Source organism: Acanthaster planci, linkage group LG09 (assembly GCF_054643075.1).
Source record: "Acanthaster planci isolate LZ-2023a linkage group LG09, COTS_SCS, whole genome shotgun sequence".
NCBI classification, from domain to species: domain Eukaryota; kingdom Metazoa; phylum Echinodermata; class Asteroidea; order Valvatida; family Acanthasteridae; genus Acanthaster; species Acanthaster planci.
In genome coordinates this window covers 15,723,346-15,742,284 of record NC_141785.1, presented here as the reverse complement: position 1 = coordinate 15,742,284, position 18,939 = coordinate 15,723,346, and the positions used below count along the sequence as shown (strand labels likewise).

Below are 18,939 nucleotides of genomic sequence, written 5' to 3'. Positions count from 1 at the left end.
GATCACTTTGCAAGTTGCTTGAGGCCGCGACGGAGATTGAACTATAAATTGTTCATTGGTTCAAACATCGATTAAACCAGTCAAAAGACATGCAAGTGGATGAGTCTTTTGAACAGCTCCGACGTTGAGTAGTTGACCATACCCTAAATAAAACAGGTCATTCTTCCTTGCGTTAGATTAGAAGTTGGACAAATTCATAAAAGTGGACTTCGCCCGGACTAGTGCTAGCTGTTGATTTATAGTCTCGGTTACTCGTGACGCAGTTTTGTAGACTTTAAAGTAGGCGAAGGAGGCGTGGTTTTAATTAAAGACAAGTTCACACCCTGCACTTTCGCATGAGAAATGGTTTTGTTGCCTGCTGCCAGTCTTGAGATAAGACTTGTCTTCATGCCTCGTGGAAGAAGTTTGGACTTTACTTCCCCCGACTGTCCCTTAAAAAGTCCTCCACACTGAGCCACGATTAACATTAGGCCTAGCATGGTTGTAGCCTTTCATTTAAGGCAAGTTTCTACATTGTATTGTGTAATAAAAAATATGCCTTCAGGCCTGTCAGGACATGGCACCCGTAGAAGTACATCCAGACACCATGTACATGTCATACTTAAATATTACGATCACCACAGTTATGCAAAACAGGTGACATCGTGACGGTGCTGACGTCCTTTGAAACACACCAACCTAGGCTGATTGGAGGAATGTCAAGGCTATGCATATAACTTATAAGGCTGTGTAAGCCTGCACCTTGATACAATAAAATTCTTGTTTGTCATTTAAAGCAAACACAAAATTGATGAATATTTCCACATGCATTCAACTAAACTGGACCTTAGAGTTGTTCTGTTCATAGGTTTATTACTAGATTTTTCTATTTAAATTCTTTCTTTGCATCCTAAGTCTTTGTACTGGCTTGCTACTGATACTTGCCAGGCCTTTCTATTCCAGTTGAGTATTAAAAACATATGGAGTAATTGCAGAATATCCCGCCACTCTAAAAAACGACCCCTGGAATGACTGGTTACGCGGGTACAAGGTAAAAATCCCTTGAGAAGAGAGTGACACTTTGACCTGTACCTGGCTATGAGGTGGCAGGATATACTACAATTGAGCTAAAAACCCCTTGAAGCAAAATAATGAGCGCAGTGCTAGCCGCGGGCCTTAGTCTACAAGTAGGCCTACTACTGCTTCCATTTCCTTGATACAGGACTAACCCCACATCGAAAGATTGCCAAGGTACCGGTATTGCATTAGAATGGCCATAGTAGGGGACTCGCATAGAGCCATCTGAACCAGGCTCTGTCTGAATGTGAGATGATAAACATAATTTTAACTTTATGCGGCCGTGACTTGTCAGAGGTAAATAGGGTGAAGACTTTTGATTGGACTGGCAGTTATCTGCTTCCTATTGTGTGTTAGATCATATCTACCCACGCTGCAGACGGTACCTCGCTCATGCACAAGTACAGTACCTTGATTTTTGTCATTCAGTTGAACTGTCTGCTGGCATGAATGTAAGGGACTGAGCGGAATATCTCATTTCTTTTGAATGTTACCCCCAAATTTACTCTGAGCCATTTTGTAGCTTGTATGTTTAATTTTTACTTTGTTTTTTTTTATTCTTTATTTGTTTTTTTATGGCAAAATTGGAAAGAAAAAAATCTGTGTTTTGCTTGTGAGAAGAAATCATGCGTTGGTTAATGTGTGCAGGCAGTTGGAAAATCGTCTTTACTTCCAAGTCTTGCTTTCTTCTCAATACCAGCAATCATATATTGCACCCAAAAATGCACATCCTCTGGGCAGTTTTTGGAGAAATTTGTTCGTGATCAAATTAAATATTTCTGTGTTGAGGACTGTGGCTGTAATTTAATTCTCTTTCCTGACAGAAATCCGACCAAAATTAAGCAACCCGGAAGTACCTGAGGCTCTTCACCCCTTCCAATCCTGCTACCTGGTAGGATGGAATCCACGACTGTGTCAGAGGGTGTGCCCCTTCCGGCAGACTGGGCCAAACTGGTGCCCAACATGCCCACCGGTCCCCTAGACCTCTACCGGCAGAAGGCGTCCTTCAGCTGGAAAGATATGAAGTTGCTCACCGAGGGGGAAGATCAGATCCGATTCCAGGTACTTCATTTGGGACACGATTGTTAGATTTACGCAGTCGGTCAATCACTGCGCTATTGGTCGATCACTGCATTGTCGGTCAGTCTTGCAGCATATGTCGATCCTTTAGCCAACAGTTGAACACCTTTCTAGTTATGGACTCTGGAATTACGGTTCAAAGAGGGAAGATTAAAATTACCTACCGCATTCACTGATTGGCTAGCACAGCACAATTAACTGCTTGTATGGGTGTTCTGCTCATTCTGGTGACAGCCCTAGATCGAGACCCCAAGTGCATGAAATGATGCCAAACCAAATCTGGCCATACGCGCAAGATTAGCCGCTGGAGTGTCTTTTTTTTCTTGAATCCTTTGCTCCAGATGGTGAAGCTGTTTGAATAGACAGCCTAACACAAGGGCATTGTATGTCAAATGTTCAGGGCATTATGGCCATTTATAATACCTTTTCCAACTCCCTGAATCTTTGAAATCTGCTGCTACGGAGGAATCTATCTGCATTTACACGTAAACCTTTTCAAGAAGTATTGTATATGAATCCCATTTCAAGAATACATCTGCTGTACCATTTATGATCTTGTAAATCGTTTCTTAGGTTGAATTGGAAGGATATAATGTATTACATGTGTGTTGTATGAAATCTAATTTAAATGTGTCATTTGTGTAATGCTGATTGGACACAAATTCGAGGAAATCGGACCGTCAACTGTCAGTCTTAAAATGGTAGCAAATTGAAATTGCTTTCTGTCCTTAACCACTGTGGGCTCTGGAACGATCTCGATATATCCATCTGACTAGATGGGTAAAAATCTGACGTGGGTACTTCATGTGCATCAGTTTGATGTGATATATTTGTTAGCCATTTTAAGAGCCGAAATTTAGTTGAAAAGTTTGTTCTCATGCAGCCATGGGAACAAATTTTTATTTCACAAGCCGTAATTGTCACTTGAAAAAAACAAAACAGCGTAACTTGTGGAGCATCATGGAAAATGAGGCCGTCTTCCAGCATCTTGCCCCAGACGCCACCATGGCAGAGATGCGGGAGGCCACTCAGAGACGCCTCCATCACCTGATGAGGCTCAACCTCCTCCCCTGGGACAAGCTTTCGGAGCAAATCAACAACATGCAGTGGATGATCGACGGCCTGGGCATGTACGACTGGTCCCTGTCGGCCAAGTACATCTTGAATTTCCAGGTGAGATTTAGCTTTGTGTGGAACAGATCGTGGACCCAGACTGTTGCAACTACCACGAAATGGGGATACTCGGAAATACCCACAATTCAGTTCAAATTTTTAAAACAGTGAGAATCATTCTTAGGACGTGGCACGATACAGTGGGAATCACACATGTCTGACAGTAGCTTTGGGGACCAGAAAACGTTTTGAAGAAGCACCAGGCGCCCTTCAACTCCGTCCAAATGTTCTTTTCAGTAAATATCCTTCCCACGATATGGACCTGCCCAGAGCACACAAAATACACGGCTGTACTTCTACCCGAATTTCGGAGGAATGTCTGAACTCCCAAACTCTCGCAAGTCACTACTGCTGTGTCAAAGGGTCGAGAAGTGTGTCAGTTTGCATCATCCCTAGTCTCTCCGGAGCAGAAGGAGAGATGTCATCAGTTGACGTAACTCTAATGAACAGAATATGTTGATGGAGTGAAATTAAACAAGAGGATATCTTCAGCTGTTAGTCGAAATCCTGTTTTATTAAGGTCTGGTGAACTCTCATGCAAAGTGTCATCTTTGCTGTTTTTATCAGGACGCTTACGGTGCATAGTACTAGTAAATTGTTGGAAAATGTCAGAGTTGTTGCTAGGTGTTGATGGCCAGAGGGCCTCAGTGACAATTTGCATAGGGCTGGTTTTCTTCCTTTTCCACTCGCAAATTTTAGATACTTTATGTTTAAGAAGCTCTGAGCTTTTGCCTGTATTGCATTGTGTGCTCTTTGAATGAAATGTTATTATGGTGGAAGTGTTTGCGAAGGTTTGAGGAAAGCCACTTTTCTTGCAGATGTTTGGAGGATCCATCATGAGTCTAGGCACAGAACGGCACCAGATATTCAAGGACTTATCGGCTACCTTTGAAGTAAGTATCAAAATATGGAAATACAGCAAAATTGCTCTAAAATGAACATTGCTCAACTCTTACAAAAATGATAGGTATGGGCGATTCACAGTACAGTGCGCCATCAAGAGGTTGCCACTGAAAGCCTGTTTTGTTGCAGTGCATTGTGGGAAATGCACATGTTCTCTTTGCTGGCTGTGCGTGTGGAACTTGAATTACCGTTGATGCTTGGTTGCTTGTCAGGGAAGAAAATTGTGTATTTTGAGTTGCACTATTTATCCGCTCCCAGCGGAACAAAAGAGGGCATGTTTTTTGGTTGTCATGGCGCGCAAGTATATGCGTGTTTGACGCGGAGCACGCTGAGTACATGTAAGTAATTTACTCCGGCATGTATGGTCTTTGCGTACATGCAGAATACGTGCAAGTCTTTCTTTTCGCCGATTGGGGGTGCACTTCAGCTCGGGACGGATTACTCCTTACGTCTTTCTTTTGCATGGGATGTGCTAATCTGTTTAAAAAAAAACATTCCCCAAGTTGTTTTTTTCATGCTCAAATGTGAGTTGCGATAAGGTTGCCATGCTTTCATCAACTTAAAAAAAATGGCCTCTCCATGGCAACGTCTCAGTGGGTTACTTTATTGGGAATCGCCCCTATTGTTCCATTAAGTGAAAAATGACATCAAAATAAAATTTCAGATCTGGACTGAGTGTTTGTGCCATCCAAATTTGCTGTGTGGTGCATGTTACATGTATGACACATGCACGAGTTGCCCTTAAGACTTGAAAAAGTTATTTTTAACCAGGGTTCTTCTGTATTCAGTCTTCAAAGATTGAATTTTGTCGTTCACATCTTCTAAGTGTTGTCTGGAGTTAGAATTGTGAACTATAGAATAGGCTTGAGTCGTTTGAAAACTAGTGGTCTTTGTAACATACAGATAACAAGTAACAATAGCTGTCATTAATAATAATGCACATCTGTAACTGTTAAGATAACGGCATTTTAGGAAACCTTTGACCAAGGTACAGAGACTGTCTCCAGTTATCATGTTAACTGGGGAGGTCAGGGACCTTTTAAAGCCCCAATTTAAGGAATGGGCAAACATGAACCCATTAGTGGTTGTAGAGAGGGTAACATCACCTCCATTGCAAAGAACCTGTGTACACATTTGGACCCAAATTAATGGAGGACATCATGGTCTTACATGTATGCATCCCAGCCAGTGCGTTGACAACAGTGACCCGCACTCCATAGCTGCTATATCCGGTTGTCGCACGGCGTCATGTACTTTTTGTGCATGTGGTCCATTTCAGTTTTGCATGTTGCAGTCCTTTTCCCTTTTACTGTAACCCTACCCCCCAGATCTGTGGTTGTTTCTCTCTGACGGAGCTCTCCCATGGCAGTAACACCAAGGCGATCAGAACCACAGCCACATATGACCCCACATCTGAGGTTGGTTTGTAGACATGAAATGGTTGTGAGATACAAAGGCTGTTAATGGGCTTTTCAGTGTAAATTACAAGCAGTATTTCAGTCACACATTATCTTATTTCCGTTTTGCAATTTTTGTCTCTTTAAAATGTGTAAAGTAGGTTCCAGTTTAAGTCAATGATTAAAAAAGGAACAATAAATATAATTGTCATGTTTAGAAAAACTGTGCTTGTCAAAAAGATTTACATAACCAAAATACATGCACTGATACCTCCCCCCATGAAAACCCACCGATTTGAAAATCTAAGAGAAAAACAAAAAGCTTTATGCAGGAATGACTTTTTAAATATATTTTCAGTGGTATTTTTGAATATAAGCCTAGCTGTTTATATACACGACCCACTTCCCTTTTTACTCAAAAATTCCTTACTGCTGAAAAGAAGCTTTGAAGTATGCAAACTTTATGTACATGAACAAATCTTTCAAACTAAAATCAATTTGATTGGAGTACATTCTTCATGAGATGGTGGTATTATCCAAAAAGATACCATAACACAAACTTTCCCAAGAAAACTTTTTCTTGATAGGTTACATGTGTGACCCATTCTTCGGCTAAGTTTTACCAATTTTGTGCATGACGTCTTTCCGTGTTTCATTGATGAGCAGGAGTTTGTTTTCAACACGCCTGATGTGGAGGCCACCAAATGCTGGGTGGGCCTGATGGGCAAGACGGCCACCCACGCCCTGATGTACGCCCAGCTCTACACCCCCGATGGGGTGTGCCACGGGCTGCACCCCTTCGTCGTCCCCCTGCGGGATCCCAAGACCCTCCAGAGCTACCCAGGACTGGTGCTGGGCGACATGGGCAAGAAGATGGGGCAGAATGGACTGGACAATGGGTATGGGAGAAATTTTTCTCACTGGGGTCCATCACGCTGCAGTTTCCTTCTGTAGTGTGGTCCATGGGTTTTTCAGGCTTTTTGGCAACCGGCATCACGATAAGCGACATTTGCTCTCCTGGATGTACAAATTTCTATTAACCATAGTGCTCAGATGATTGTGAAAATGTATGCCGGCATCAGGGGCAATACGTGTATGTGCAAAATATATGCCAAAAATGTCACATATCATTTTCCATGTAGAAGAATTTTTTCTTCCTCACACTGTGGTATAAACATTTGCACTTCTTAGCAGTTATGTCCTTGTTTGTTTGGTAACAAACAAAATGGCCTCCATGTGAAAGAGAGGCTGGCATTTACAGCAGTATACAAACACACACCGCATCTCAACAAAAGTGAAAAAGGAGGACATAATCTCAGTTGAGGGATCATCGGAAACTGAATTGTGCAAAAGTCGCTGACAGTACTCTCAGTTTGTTGGGCTGAAATATTTGTGGTGGAAAATGATACCAAATGAAATATCAGTTATAGTTTAGCGATTAAGAACCCTCTTGTCATTCTTGTTGCTGTTACAGCTTTGTGTCTTTCAACGATTACCGTATTCCACGAGTCAACCTCTTGAACAGGGGTGGTGACGTCACACCCGAAGGGAAATACGTCACACCGTACAAGGTGCGTCTTGGCCGAATAGGGACCAGGGAGTAAACTTCACTTAGAAACAAGTCAAACTGTTGTTTTTGACCCTCATCCAACTTGTCTGCAATTCCTCCTGTCTTGAGATGATCTCCCCGTTACTTCGGCACAATGCTTCTACCATCCTAATAACATGAAATATGACACCCAACTTGAAGTAAAATTAGCACCATCGCATGTAGTTACTGGTCTAATAATCATTTTAGGCCTACTCATTTGGCTGATTAATACTTTCACATTTTATTTAATAAGGCTAATTAAAGCAATGAATTTTGTAGAATGGAAAAATAAAGTACCCAAACTTCATTACAAAGTTCTAAGAATGTATCGTTATATTTTGGAAGATCAAAGAAAGTTCCAGGCAAAAATGCCCAGATATTGAATTCATCTTCTGACTCATACTAAATAATAAATATTGAAACACTGAGTTAATGGTTCCTTTTTGTCCCAACATAGGACCCTACCAAGCGGTTCAGTTCAGCTCTAGGTGCCTTATCAGCCGGCCGTGTAGGAATCATCAGCATGGCTGTCGTCAACCTGAAGAAAGCCTTAACCATCGCGGTACGGTACTCAGCGGTCCGCAAGCAGTTCGGACCCACAGATGCAGAGGAAATCCCTGTTTTAGAGTACCAACTCCAGGTAATATGCTCTCTCGTAGTTGTGTTCCTTGCGATGAATTTCGGGACTAGTTTCATTTTTGAGGATGCGTGCGTGCTCTGTTGCCTTCTTTGAGTGAAGCTTGGGTGTTAAATCTTATGTGTACTGTAAATTTTGCCTGTCACATTCTGTTTTCCATTAAAGAGAGACGATAACGAGAAGGGACACTGCGTAATGAAAATCCTAGATAAGATTGCAAAATAGTATTATCAGAGATGAGCTCTCTTTTCCCATGTCTGAACACAAGGTGTACCGCTTTTCATGTTTGTACACATTTTACCGAAAATTGGCCGCAAGCAACCTGCCATTTACATAGGGAGTGGATGCAGCGGGTCTCTCATGTGGGTCTTGAAGGCTGCATAGCACCTTCTGTCGATCCTGCGTGGCATCCTCAAGGAGTGCTGCTGTAGACTGATTGCCTCTTCACCTCAGCCAATGTCACACGGCATCTTATCTCCTCACACAGCAATGGCGTTTGCTCCCCCATGTGGCTGCCATGTACGTCCTTCACAGCTTTGCCAACTACATCGGGGACCAGTACCACGAGTTCGTCATCGGCAATTTCCTGAGGGACAAGAGCGAGAGGCAGGTGGGTGTTTGAAGTTGCTGTTGCTGCAGATAAACAGTTTTCATGAGAAGACACATTGGTGGGCAAAGCTTTGTTGTTTGACTTTTCCTTCATGTCGCAGTAGCCAAGATGTGCTTTTGTCTCAATTCTGGCTCACCAAACTGGCCACACTGTTAATATTTGAGTCGGAGGGGCAGAAGGTCATTGGTTGAGTAGAGTTGGTACTCTGAGTCCTCAAAAATTTGCATCAAAGCCCGCCATCAAGTATGAGTTTTTAATTCCTGCCTTAAGTCACAGTCACAAGTGTGCACAGAAGTGGAAAAATAACCCTTACCTTGTCTTCATTTTTGGTGGCATTTTTTTGTGATTTTCAGTTGTATGCTCTGGGAAACACCATCGGGGAATAACTCTGTGTTAATTCTGACCTTGGTTTCATTAAAGCGATGCAGTTATCAGTGGGCAGTTTTGAAGACAGGAGTACTTCCATAAGATGTTAAAAAGAGGATACTGCCTCAAGATAGTTAATTACTAAAAAAAATTAGGCACTTTGCCAGACAAGTTTGCTTCCCTGTCCCTAGAAAGGGAATGAGTTGAAATTCATTTGACCTGGCATTTTTACCTACACATTACGATGACCTGAAACACAAGTCTCGTTGTCATGTTGCTTCCCCCAGGCCAGGTTTAGTCGCGAGTTGCACGCCTACTGCAGTGCTGGTAAGCCGCTGGCTACCTGGGCAGCCCGAGATGCTGTGCAGGAATGCAGAGAGGCTTGCGGGGGACACGGCTTCCTATGGGGTGAGCCGTAGCCATAAGATGAAGATTTTTTCCCATTCACCGGTGTATGCTCTGTGCTGTCTGATATTTGGTCAGGGAAAAGGCCTTGCTTACTTCCACAGATTTGACTTAAGTGCTCGACAAATCTCCCCAAAACATGGTTGCCAGCCAGGCAACTGCTTTCATTAAAAGTGGTTGCCCAGTGTTTCAGCTCGGTAGCCCAGATTATTAAACATTGCTCGCGAGTGGCATTTTGCAGTAAACGTTGAAACAGTGTCCAACCACAAAATACCCTACTGCACTCAAACAGAAAAGATTTGACATCATGTCTGGCTGACACACGGTCAACTTTGCTAAAAATGTGGGTCAATTATTTCTTGTACCGGGTACTTATATTATTGTTATTTTGCTGATCTGAAATAACCACTGTTTAACAAAAATGTCTAGCCACAAAAACAGGAGGACCTAGACAGTTTGTTCAGGCTATCGCTGTCTCGATTACTGCAAAAACCCATACACATAAAGTCGTTATGGTCATAATTCGTTGAACACTCAGTTGTTGTACGTGTTTGCTACACACAAATCACAGACTGGAATTGAAGTATAGGGAAGGTAGTGAGAATGTAGTGCCCGCTGAATACGTCGACCGCCAGAGACACGCTTTTTTCCCAGTGCCCCGCGCTATGTAGAAATCAAATCGTTGTACTTCTTCACAAATTCTCAATACACAGGGGGGTTAGTCTGATTCCCAGACCTGAGGAATCGTTGGCAAATCTGCAGGCTAGGTCAGGGAACCAGACTAGGTACATGTACAGTTTGTACACATGACATGCACATCAGGCAACTCAGGCAAAACTTTCGCTGAAATTCATGAGTTTGATTGAGGAATTCTTTGTTTTTATTTCTCTTAAAACTGTATTTATCAACTGAGATACAAAATAACAATGAGCAGAGAAAAGTCAGCACCGTACTTATGCCAGATTTGTCCACGGACAACCATTTGTGGAAATTCTTGTTGTCCGGAAATAGTTTTTGGTTGTCCTAGGTGCCTGGACTACCAATTAGTTATCAAAAACTGGACTTGAACGCATGACCTCCAGCTTTGTAGTGCAGAACTGCAGATAGCTTAACCACTCGACCGCTTGAGATTGTCAGGATTGTTTGGCAGTGTCGGTTAGAACATGGGCCCAGTCAGCGCTGAAGTATTCCCAAATAGGCTGAATAACAAAAGTCAAAGAGCTGATGTGTGCTGTATAAGCCAGCTTCATCAATTCTGACATTTATTGGTCTGTGGCTATGTACGTCATCCTCAAGTCTGGAGTTGTTTTGAACAGTTGAAGTATTTTGTTATTGCTTGACAGCGAGTGGTTTTGGTGAGATTCGTAATGACAACGACCCCAACTGTACTTACGAAGGTGACAACAATGTCCTACTGATACAAACCAGTAACTATCTGATCAGCCTAGTGCAAGCTAAGCAAACAGGTAGGTCAGATCGATACAAACTATTGCGGCATTTTTGCGAGGAATACTCCATGATTTCTAAATTTCCCATTGGGCAGACACCCAAATTGTACACTTGAGATAAACCTCCTGCAAGATCCTCTGAAACCATCCTGGCTGATTTTGAACCATCTGTGAATACTGAGGCTACGTAATCCTAACTCTCGGAACATTTCTTTTGGACTATGATCTTTTAGGCACTCTGGGACAGACCATGCCCTCCAGTTGTGGGGTTTGGCCTTATGAAAAAGGAATGTTTTTAATATCCTCGCAAAGCACTTTTACACCAGGTTACCGATCTTTGCTAAAATGATTGTTAGCTCATGATATTTCTTAACATTGTATGTTGGCCAGGCTATTCTCGGTAATTAGTTTGCATGTCATTTTCACAGATGATGTGAAGATATGGGCCCCCATGGAGACGGTCGATTTTCTGGACGACATGGAGTCTGTACGCAGTTACCGCTTCGACTGCACCAGCGAAAGCAAAGTGATGGCCCCCGAGGGTAAGAGAAATGTCCAGGTTGAGTTTCTCAACGACAAAAAAAGCTTGCACCAACTGATCTCCACCCATTTATGCTGAAATGGCCTTAAGACCGCTTCAAGCTTAGTACGAAAATGATTGCAATCTTGAAATTGTGCTGTCTTATCAAATAGTTGTGCTATGAATTTGCCAAAGTTACTCAATGTGACTGAAGCGAATCTAATAGCTGCAAATGTTTTGTGACGTTAAATTAAAAATCTGAGCATGCAGTTGAAGCTTATGAAAAGAGATACGACATGCACCTTGAGCATCTGTATTGATGGATATTGGCGCATTATAAATTTCCATTATTATTATTATTATCATGTACATTGTTTTTAGAAAATGTGACTGTCTGGAAAGGTTGGTTTCAGTTTATTAAACCTTGGCACAAAAGATTACTAGAAAATGAAAAAGTGAGATCACAAATGAATTAGTGCTAACCTACCATAGCATTTTTCCATCAACCTGCCTGAATCTTCCGAATCCTCCTCTGTGCAGGAAAATAATGGCACATTCTTCACTCCGTAACTTCCATCGGGTGTAAGCCCCATTGTATAGGATCTGCCCTCCTTGATCCTGGCGAAAATCTCCCCAAGACCTCTTGGTGGATTTTGTAGGATCAAGGAGATTTGGGGTCAATGCAACACCCAGTTTCCATGGAGAACTTGTCTCTGACGCAAAAGTTGGAGAGAAGTGCCCTATCTTGGCTGTTATGAACACTGAAAAAGAGTGCCCTCTATAGTGCCCGCACAGGTAGTAATTTGCCTGGATTGTCTCTCTACATTTTCTAGCCATTCTCTCGGCGTACAAGTGGCTGGTGGTCTACCTCATCCAAGAGAGTATGTCCAAGCTGCAGGCAGAGGGCCGGAAGGGCAAAGATGCCTTCACCGCTCGCAACGACAGCCAAGTCTACTACTGCCGATCGCTCGCCATTGCGTACATAGAGGTATCTTGTTCAAACATTTTACATGGAAAATGAAACCTAATTTGACAACATTGCGTTTGACCCCAGCAGGTCAGCAACCAAGTTAATTGGCCCAATGCACCTGCTCTTGACCGTGAGGAAATAAATTGCATGACCCAGTTGTCACCTGGCTTAGTTAAAGTCAGTGCTGTTCTGGAGCCTTTCCCAAGTCCCTGTGTCTGCTAAAGTGAACGCCAGTACATGCGGGTGCAACTCACATACTTATAGAACACCCAAAAAGGACTGAGTGTGTGCCAAAAAGTAGAAATCATAGTGGCCTGCCTCACTACTGCCATCATAGTCATGAAGCTCATTTCAGACAGTGACATGTTTCTTTAGGGTTCTGCCCCAAGTTGACACAATGAGCACTGTGTGCTCCAATTTACCAAAAGCTTTACGAGAAAAGACCCATAAAAACTGACTTCATTGGTACTGAAACTATGGTCGTCTGCCTGGTCGTGCAGCTATTTTTTTTTCTTCAGTAATCCACCAGCTTCAAGATTTCCAGGTTTGGCTGACTGGGCTACATCACATGTTAATGATGAAATTGAAAATTTCTGCCTTCCGTTTAAAGGCACGCCAGGTTTCATTGCATTTTTCAGCACACTGCTCTGGACGCCTTCATACGTTTCTGCCACAACGATGACATCAACCCCTCCCTCAGGACAGTCCTCCTAAAGCTAGGTAGCTTGTACGGTCTGTGGAGTCTGGAGAAACACGCCGCAACTCTGTACCAAGGTTAGCCTAGCTGTTCTCATTGTCATCAGGCAGGGTTCTTGGTCTGACTTTTGGGGGATGAGGCTTAAGCACTTCCTGCCGGGGAACCCCGTTTTTGGGGTGCCCGAAATGGGACAAAAGAGCTGGTCTGTGTAACAAAAGACTGTACTCGGAGCAAAAGTTCTGCTGCTGGGAATTGCCATCATTTTTTGGCTTGCATTTTTCGAAGGTAATCCCTCACTGTGTTTAAACAATATACCACTGTTTTGGGCATAGTGCGCCCGCGGATCAGCACTACGGACAAGCACTGCGGCTTTCGAGTCCAGCCTCGTTGGAAAAGACACCACTCGCATTCACTGGGGACAAAGGAAATAACGCAACACCTCACAGTTCTGGGCTCTCTTTACAGGGCGGCAGGCCTGGCTGAAATACACAGGAGTCAATGAAGATTACCTGTCAGCTTTTAGAGTAGCCACCAAACAGTCATTCGTGTGGGTGTAAATGTCCATTAAATGAAATGATGAAAATCTGGAAAATCTCCCGTATGTGTGCACTGTATATTTAAAAGCACCCGGCAGCAAGTGGTTAACCAAAAAAAAGACACTAAAATTGGTGTCAAAATGACTTCCAGACATTACTGGAAAAATTCTGAAGGATTGGCACCAAAAACAATGCACTCAACGATATATGAGAAAACATCAAAGACAGGATTCTGGCCTGCCTTCCTCCTGCCTCATGCAAGGTTATCTTTTTAAATGCCTTTCCAACATTCTCCGAAAAACTGTTTGAGCTATAAAGAAAAATCACTTAATCATGAAAAAGAAGCTAACTATGGAGGTTATTTTTGAGTCACCAGATGGAATTTTTAAGTACCATGATCCCATCTCTGTGAAAAAGAGGGCAAACCCAAATTTCATATTTATCATCAAAATCTCTAAAAAAGAAATCTCTAAAGGACTCATGCAGTATAATTCATTTGCAGGGTCTGGCTGTTGGCAATCCAGCAGATTAGACATCTTAACTCTTATAATCAGGAGCCATTCTCTTTCCAGGTGGGTACTTCTCTGGCAGCGGTCCAGCCCATCTGATCCGAGATGCCATCCTGACCCTCTGCTCTCAGCTCAAAGACGAAGCCGTGGCTCTCGTGGATGTCTTTGCCCCACCTGACTTCATCCTGAATTCCCCCATCGGTGCTTCGGACGGACAGGTGGGTTTTCCTGGGGTTGGAGGGAAGCCTTTTATTTGCATTTTCGAACGATTGCTTGCTATCCACAGTCTTGGCAAAGACTAGGTTTGAATTCTCAGACCTATTAGTTTGATGGTCTTTATTCTGTGTTCTCATGGGAATTCACATTAGTCCCTGTAGTTTTGACTCAGTATCCTAGTCACTGATGGAGATGTTGGAGAGCCTAACCACTTCATTTGATTGCACTTGATTTTAGTTTTCCAAAACAAGATGCTTCACCTAGGGTTTCCCGTTTCTGGTGAAAAGCATTTATTTGGACTTGCTGGTAATTTCAGCTTTTTTTTTTTATTCAAATACTTTTACAGGTGACACAATAATTTATAAATTACAACAACCAGGAAGCACTTTTACAGTTCCAAGTTGACAGCCATTTCTGGCAATTTTTAGAGTTTTCTAAAAGTGGAACAATTTCTGGTCATGATAATTCCGATGTTGTTTATGGGGGACTGATTTGTTGGGGGTGGGGATGGTGGTGGGGGAAGTCCACGACTTGAAGCTTATTCCTTATTGGCTGAACTTGTTCGCTTTTCATGAACAAGTTTGAAAAAGTCATGTGAAAAATGAGACTGTTCCATGAATATTGTTTGATATTTTGATTTTTTACCCTCTCCAACTGCAGGTATACAAGCGTCTGTATGCTGCCTTTCTCCAAACTCCGGGCAGTCTAGAAAGGCCGTCATGGTGGAAGGAATTCGCCAAGAAGTCTGCTGCAGCAAAACTTTAATGCTGATAGGGATACACGTGAGGTACTCCGCGAGTAAGGTCAATGAGAAGGGACCTCTGACCTTTGACCTTGCAACTGTTCATGTCAGCGTAACATTTTGCAAACCTCCACAGTTGTATCAACTGTAGTGGAAATAATGATATTTGAAATTTTAATTTTAATTTTGTTCCCCATTTCCAATGTCCTGTGCTTTTATGTGGCCTTGTGAACAAGGTCTTTGAATACACCTCTTGCCTAGCTAGCCTTGCATAACTGATGATGAAGGTGGGGCTAAATTGTGGATTTATCGGGCAAGAATGCATGCTCATGTCAGGTGACGATCAAAGTGAAATTCTGTGTAATGCGTATCGATCAAGCAGTCAGAGGTTTGATTCGCAAATTCTGACAAGATGCTGCTTCGGATGAATTTCAAGAATGATTTAAAGCCCTGATAAAGGCCCCGCCCTGCATCCTTTTTTGTCAGACTGTTTGAAGTTCTGCCCTGCCTATCATTTTACCTCTGCCATGTATTATATTTTTCTTCCTTCTTTACAGTATTGTCATCGAGATCCTGGAAGACCGTCACAAGACTAACATAAGACCTCCAGTCTGAATTCCACTCACAAGCTATGCAATTGAACCACAAGCAAAGCATGCCTTTGCTATTGTTGAAATTGTTATTTGTGACTGGTCTTGTGAGTAGTCTTGTGACTGGTCTTGAGACTGGTCTTGTGACTGGTCTTGTGTATGGTCTTGTGCATGGTCTTGTGCATGGTCTTGTGACCAGTCTTGAGACTGGTCTTGAGACTGGTCTTGAGACTGGTCTTGAGACTTGTCTTTTGACTTCTTGTGACTGGTCTTGACAATGGTCTCGTGATGGTCTTGACTTCAAGACTGCTTTTTTGACAAACATTTAAAATTTTACTGTCAGTAGAAATCATATGTGGTCATTTGGTCCAATTGTCAGCTTCATAAGGACCAAGGAATTCCTTTTATAGGTTTTGTAATACTTTCCAAAGTTTGTTTTCTTAGACCAAGCTTCATTTGAATAGCAGAGACTATATACCTGAAGTATATTTTCAACACGGTCTATTGTTTAAAGTTTGATGCAATAATGTGATGACTTTGGCCAGTTTTCAATATTATTATAAGTATAAGTAACAAATAATAATCAAATCAAACCAAATGATAGTCATAATCAAAAGTTGGGTATTTTGAATAAGAAATGTTATATTCACATTGGGAAAAGGTAACTTGCAAAACTGCATCAGGATTGCTGTCTTGAATTCAAAGATGTCGGACAGCCTTGCAGAGAATATGAAAACTATTCAAATTCCCTCAGCAAACCTGCAGGGCTGCCTAAACGTTACTGTTGCCAAGCTCTCTCCAAAACATGCAATGTTGTTGCGCAGAGAGTGGAGTCTGGGTTAATCCAAGTAACTATCTATTTCTGATTCCTCCATTTTACACCACACAGTTTTTTGACATGGACATCTTTGCTCCTACAAGTAGCTGTATTATTGTGCCATGCAGTGTAGCTGCAGATGTGCTTATGTTGTATGAGGACGTTTACATGTATTCCTTACCGATTAAGCTTTCATCAGTTCCGTGATGTGTTGCTATTCAGTTCTCCACACATGAGAACTTTTAGTTTTCAAGAAAGTAGAGTTGAGAGCTATAGATCTGGATCGCGATCAGTGATCCCTATGCCGGTTGGCACCATCCATTAGGTAAGTTTTGGTGTCTGTAAACCAAGGACGGATCACTGATCGCAATCCCGATCCATGTGAAACAGACATGGCCGCAGACGAATCCCGTGACGTATCACTGGACATTCCGGATGGCCCCCTTTAATGGCGGAAAGTAGTGTATTGGGTTGTGTACAGTGCGAGTGTCAGGAACAGTGGCTACATATGTACAAGAGTTATGGCAGTGCTTCCCACCATTGGTGGGGGCCACTTCAAACGACCCGTGAAAGCATTACCGTGGTCACCGAATTCGTCTGCAGACCACTCTCATTTTGCACACAACTTGTATGGGTGGCCAAAGTTTGCAGAAATATCACCTTTTGGTTGGTTTCCAATTTTACCTCCATTCCATTCAATTTATTTAATTTAAATAGGGATGTATTTTCATTTTGTATTTAGTACGTGTATCATTATCTGGTGTCATGATAGCTGCGTGGGATTTTGAACACTTCGTGAAGTATTCTTTTACTTTTGTTCTGATGGCCAACCATAATTTTAGCAGCCACTTGTTGGTAAACATGACTGTGACGTCAAATGAGCAGAAGTTCCAGTTCCAGGATCTCCATGGTCACTTGAATGTCATGTTGGCATTCATTTTCTCAATCATTTGATTGGTCTGGTGTAGGGTGATAATTATGTGTCATAACGGGCTGCTTAATATGACTGGGAATTGTATTCAAAATTAATCGTTTGTATGGCTTCCAATCATACCGTTTGCATTTTGGGAACATATTTTTTTCATGAAAAATTGAAGAAAATTTTCCAAGTAAATTTATATATTAAGGAGATATAGCCAAGAGTCTGTTTGTCAGTACAGGTAGTGAAGTATTTTACATGTCGTGGGATTTTGGTTGGTGAGCGTCTCTGTGTTTTGTAGACACATTGATGTAGATGTTTTTTGGGAGCAGTTTGCTGGTACTCGTCACCCTATCGAGAGCCTGGGGAGTTTCCAGTCTCACCTTGGACTCTGTTTCATGCTTTGTCTTGGACATCAAACCCATCTTCAGGCTTATGGTGTTCAAGTTATAAAATGAAATACACCTTCTATGGGTTTATATCATTACAGGTCACTGCTTCAGTAGAAAAACCAGATTTTCTTCTCAACTCTTAACTTTGGTGTTAAAAATCAAAGCAAAGCCAGCGCAGAGATGAACTTGAGATTTAAAAAAAATGCCAGGTTGCATCTTAAGCCAGAGCCGGCTGTAATGACAAAGGGAAGTGGAGTCTCCCACCAACCAGGGGTCTTCCGAAAGAGCCGATACAGTGTGTTTTAACCACAGAGCTAATATTAAATGACTAGAGTGTTAACTCGTCAATGCCTGTGCGGTAAAGCTTTCAGACCTTCTGGGCACAGACATTTTGATTTCATTCATGTACGTGCATTTGCAGAACAGATGCACCAGTACACCATGTGCCCCCTTTTTGCCCATATCTATTGCTATGCATGTGTTTGATTGCGCTGTGCAAAACTGTAGTCGTTCATCAGTGTTGTAGTCGAGACCAGCACAAGACCAGGCACAAGACCAGACACAAGACTGGGTACAAGACCAGACTCAAGTAACAGGGTGAACAGTGACAAAGGAATGCTTTTGTTGCAGTTCATTTGAATAGCTTGTGACTTGAATTTAGACTGGAGGTCTTATGTTGGCATTGTGCTGGTCTTGTGAAGGTCTTAAGTGGTCTCCACTACAACACTGTCGCTCATTCACTGATTGTGTGTTTAGATTTTGGCACACCAGCTTTGTTGATGCATTCTTTTAGGCTATAGATGTAGATATGGAAATATCCTCGCAAAAGTTGAATAAAATTGTGAGTTTTCCACACAAACATGGATGCACCTGCAGGCACAGCAAGTTAGCGCTCTAGTAATTATTTAAAGCTCTATGATTTTAAGCAGAGAGTGAAATGCCAGGCATGGACAGCTGTGTTATCAGCAATTGTTAAACTATCAACTTAGAACTCTTGGAATTAGATGACACTGTAAAGTGCCGGTGCTTACAAGTGAGTTAAGTTTAGCAGATGGCCTGTTTGGATCATAGCTGGAACCATGTTGAAATTTAGCAAAGACCCTACAGACTAATGATTGTGGTTAACGTATTTAATGCAATGGTTGTGGTGTATTTGTAGTTTCTTGTAGGGAATGTGTAAATCATAGGTGTAACAATCATGAGATACAGAAATAAATTTTCAGATGAAAATGCAAATTATGACATGTGATTGTCATTGTATTTGTCTGGGTTTTCAGCTATTGCTGTATGTATTTTTGGAAAGAGTGCAGTTTAAGTTACTTTTCTGTTTTGAATTTCTCCAAAGTTGAAGGTTAGTGAAGTAGG

At 42.1% G+C, this 18,939-nt stretch overlaps 1 protein-coding gene across 2 annotated transcripts; it reads left to right on the top strand.

Moving 5' to 3' along the window:
* The first annotated feature begins 1 nt into the window (after position 1).
* LOC110984845 (peroxisomal acyl-coenzyme A oxidase 3-like) lies at positions 2-18,813 on the top strand. Of its 2 annotated transcripts, none has more exons than XM_022245400.2 (16): positions 2-156; positions 1,881-2,118; positions 3,079-3,309; positions 4,128-4,202; positions 5,541-5,630; positions 6,276-6,508; positions 7,084-7,180; positions 7,658-7,840; positions 8,325-8,447; positions 9,101-9,221; positions 10,562-10,684; positions 11,095-11,208; positions 12,020-12,174; positions 12,795-12,930; positions 13,962-14,116; positions 14,775-18,813. In XM_022245400.2, exons 2-16 carry the CDS (start codon positions 1,954-1,956, stop codon positions 14,877-14,879), a joined length of 2,106 nt encoding a protein of 701 aa, XP_022101092.2. In that variant the 5' UTR covers positions 2-156; positions 1,881-1,953; the 3' UTR covers positions 14,880-18,813. The 2 variants fall into 2 exon arrangements, with proteins under 2 accessions (XP_022101092.2, XP_022101091.2); XM_022245399.2 differs by lacking the exon at positions 2-156 and adding an exon at positions 508-1,508.
* Positions 18,814-18,939: the final 126 nt, after the last annotated feature.

Bases quoted from the DNA above. Each gene is read 5' to 3' on its own strand.
- LOC110984845 (XM_022245400.2), top strand. From the start codon at position 1,954: ATGGAATCCACGACTGTGTCAGAGGGTGTGCCCCTTCCGGCAGACTGG. The intron at 7,181-7,657 runs GTGCGTCTTGGC...GTCCCAACATAG, and splicing joins AATACGTCACACCGTACAAG to GACCCTACCAAGCGGTTCAG. The intron at 8,448-9,100 runs GTGGGTGTTTGA...TGCTTCCCCCAG, and splicing joins GGGACAAGAGCGAGAGGCAG to GCCAGGTTTAGTCGCGAGTT.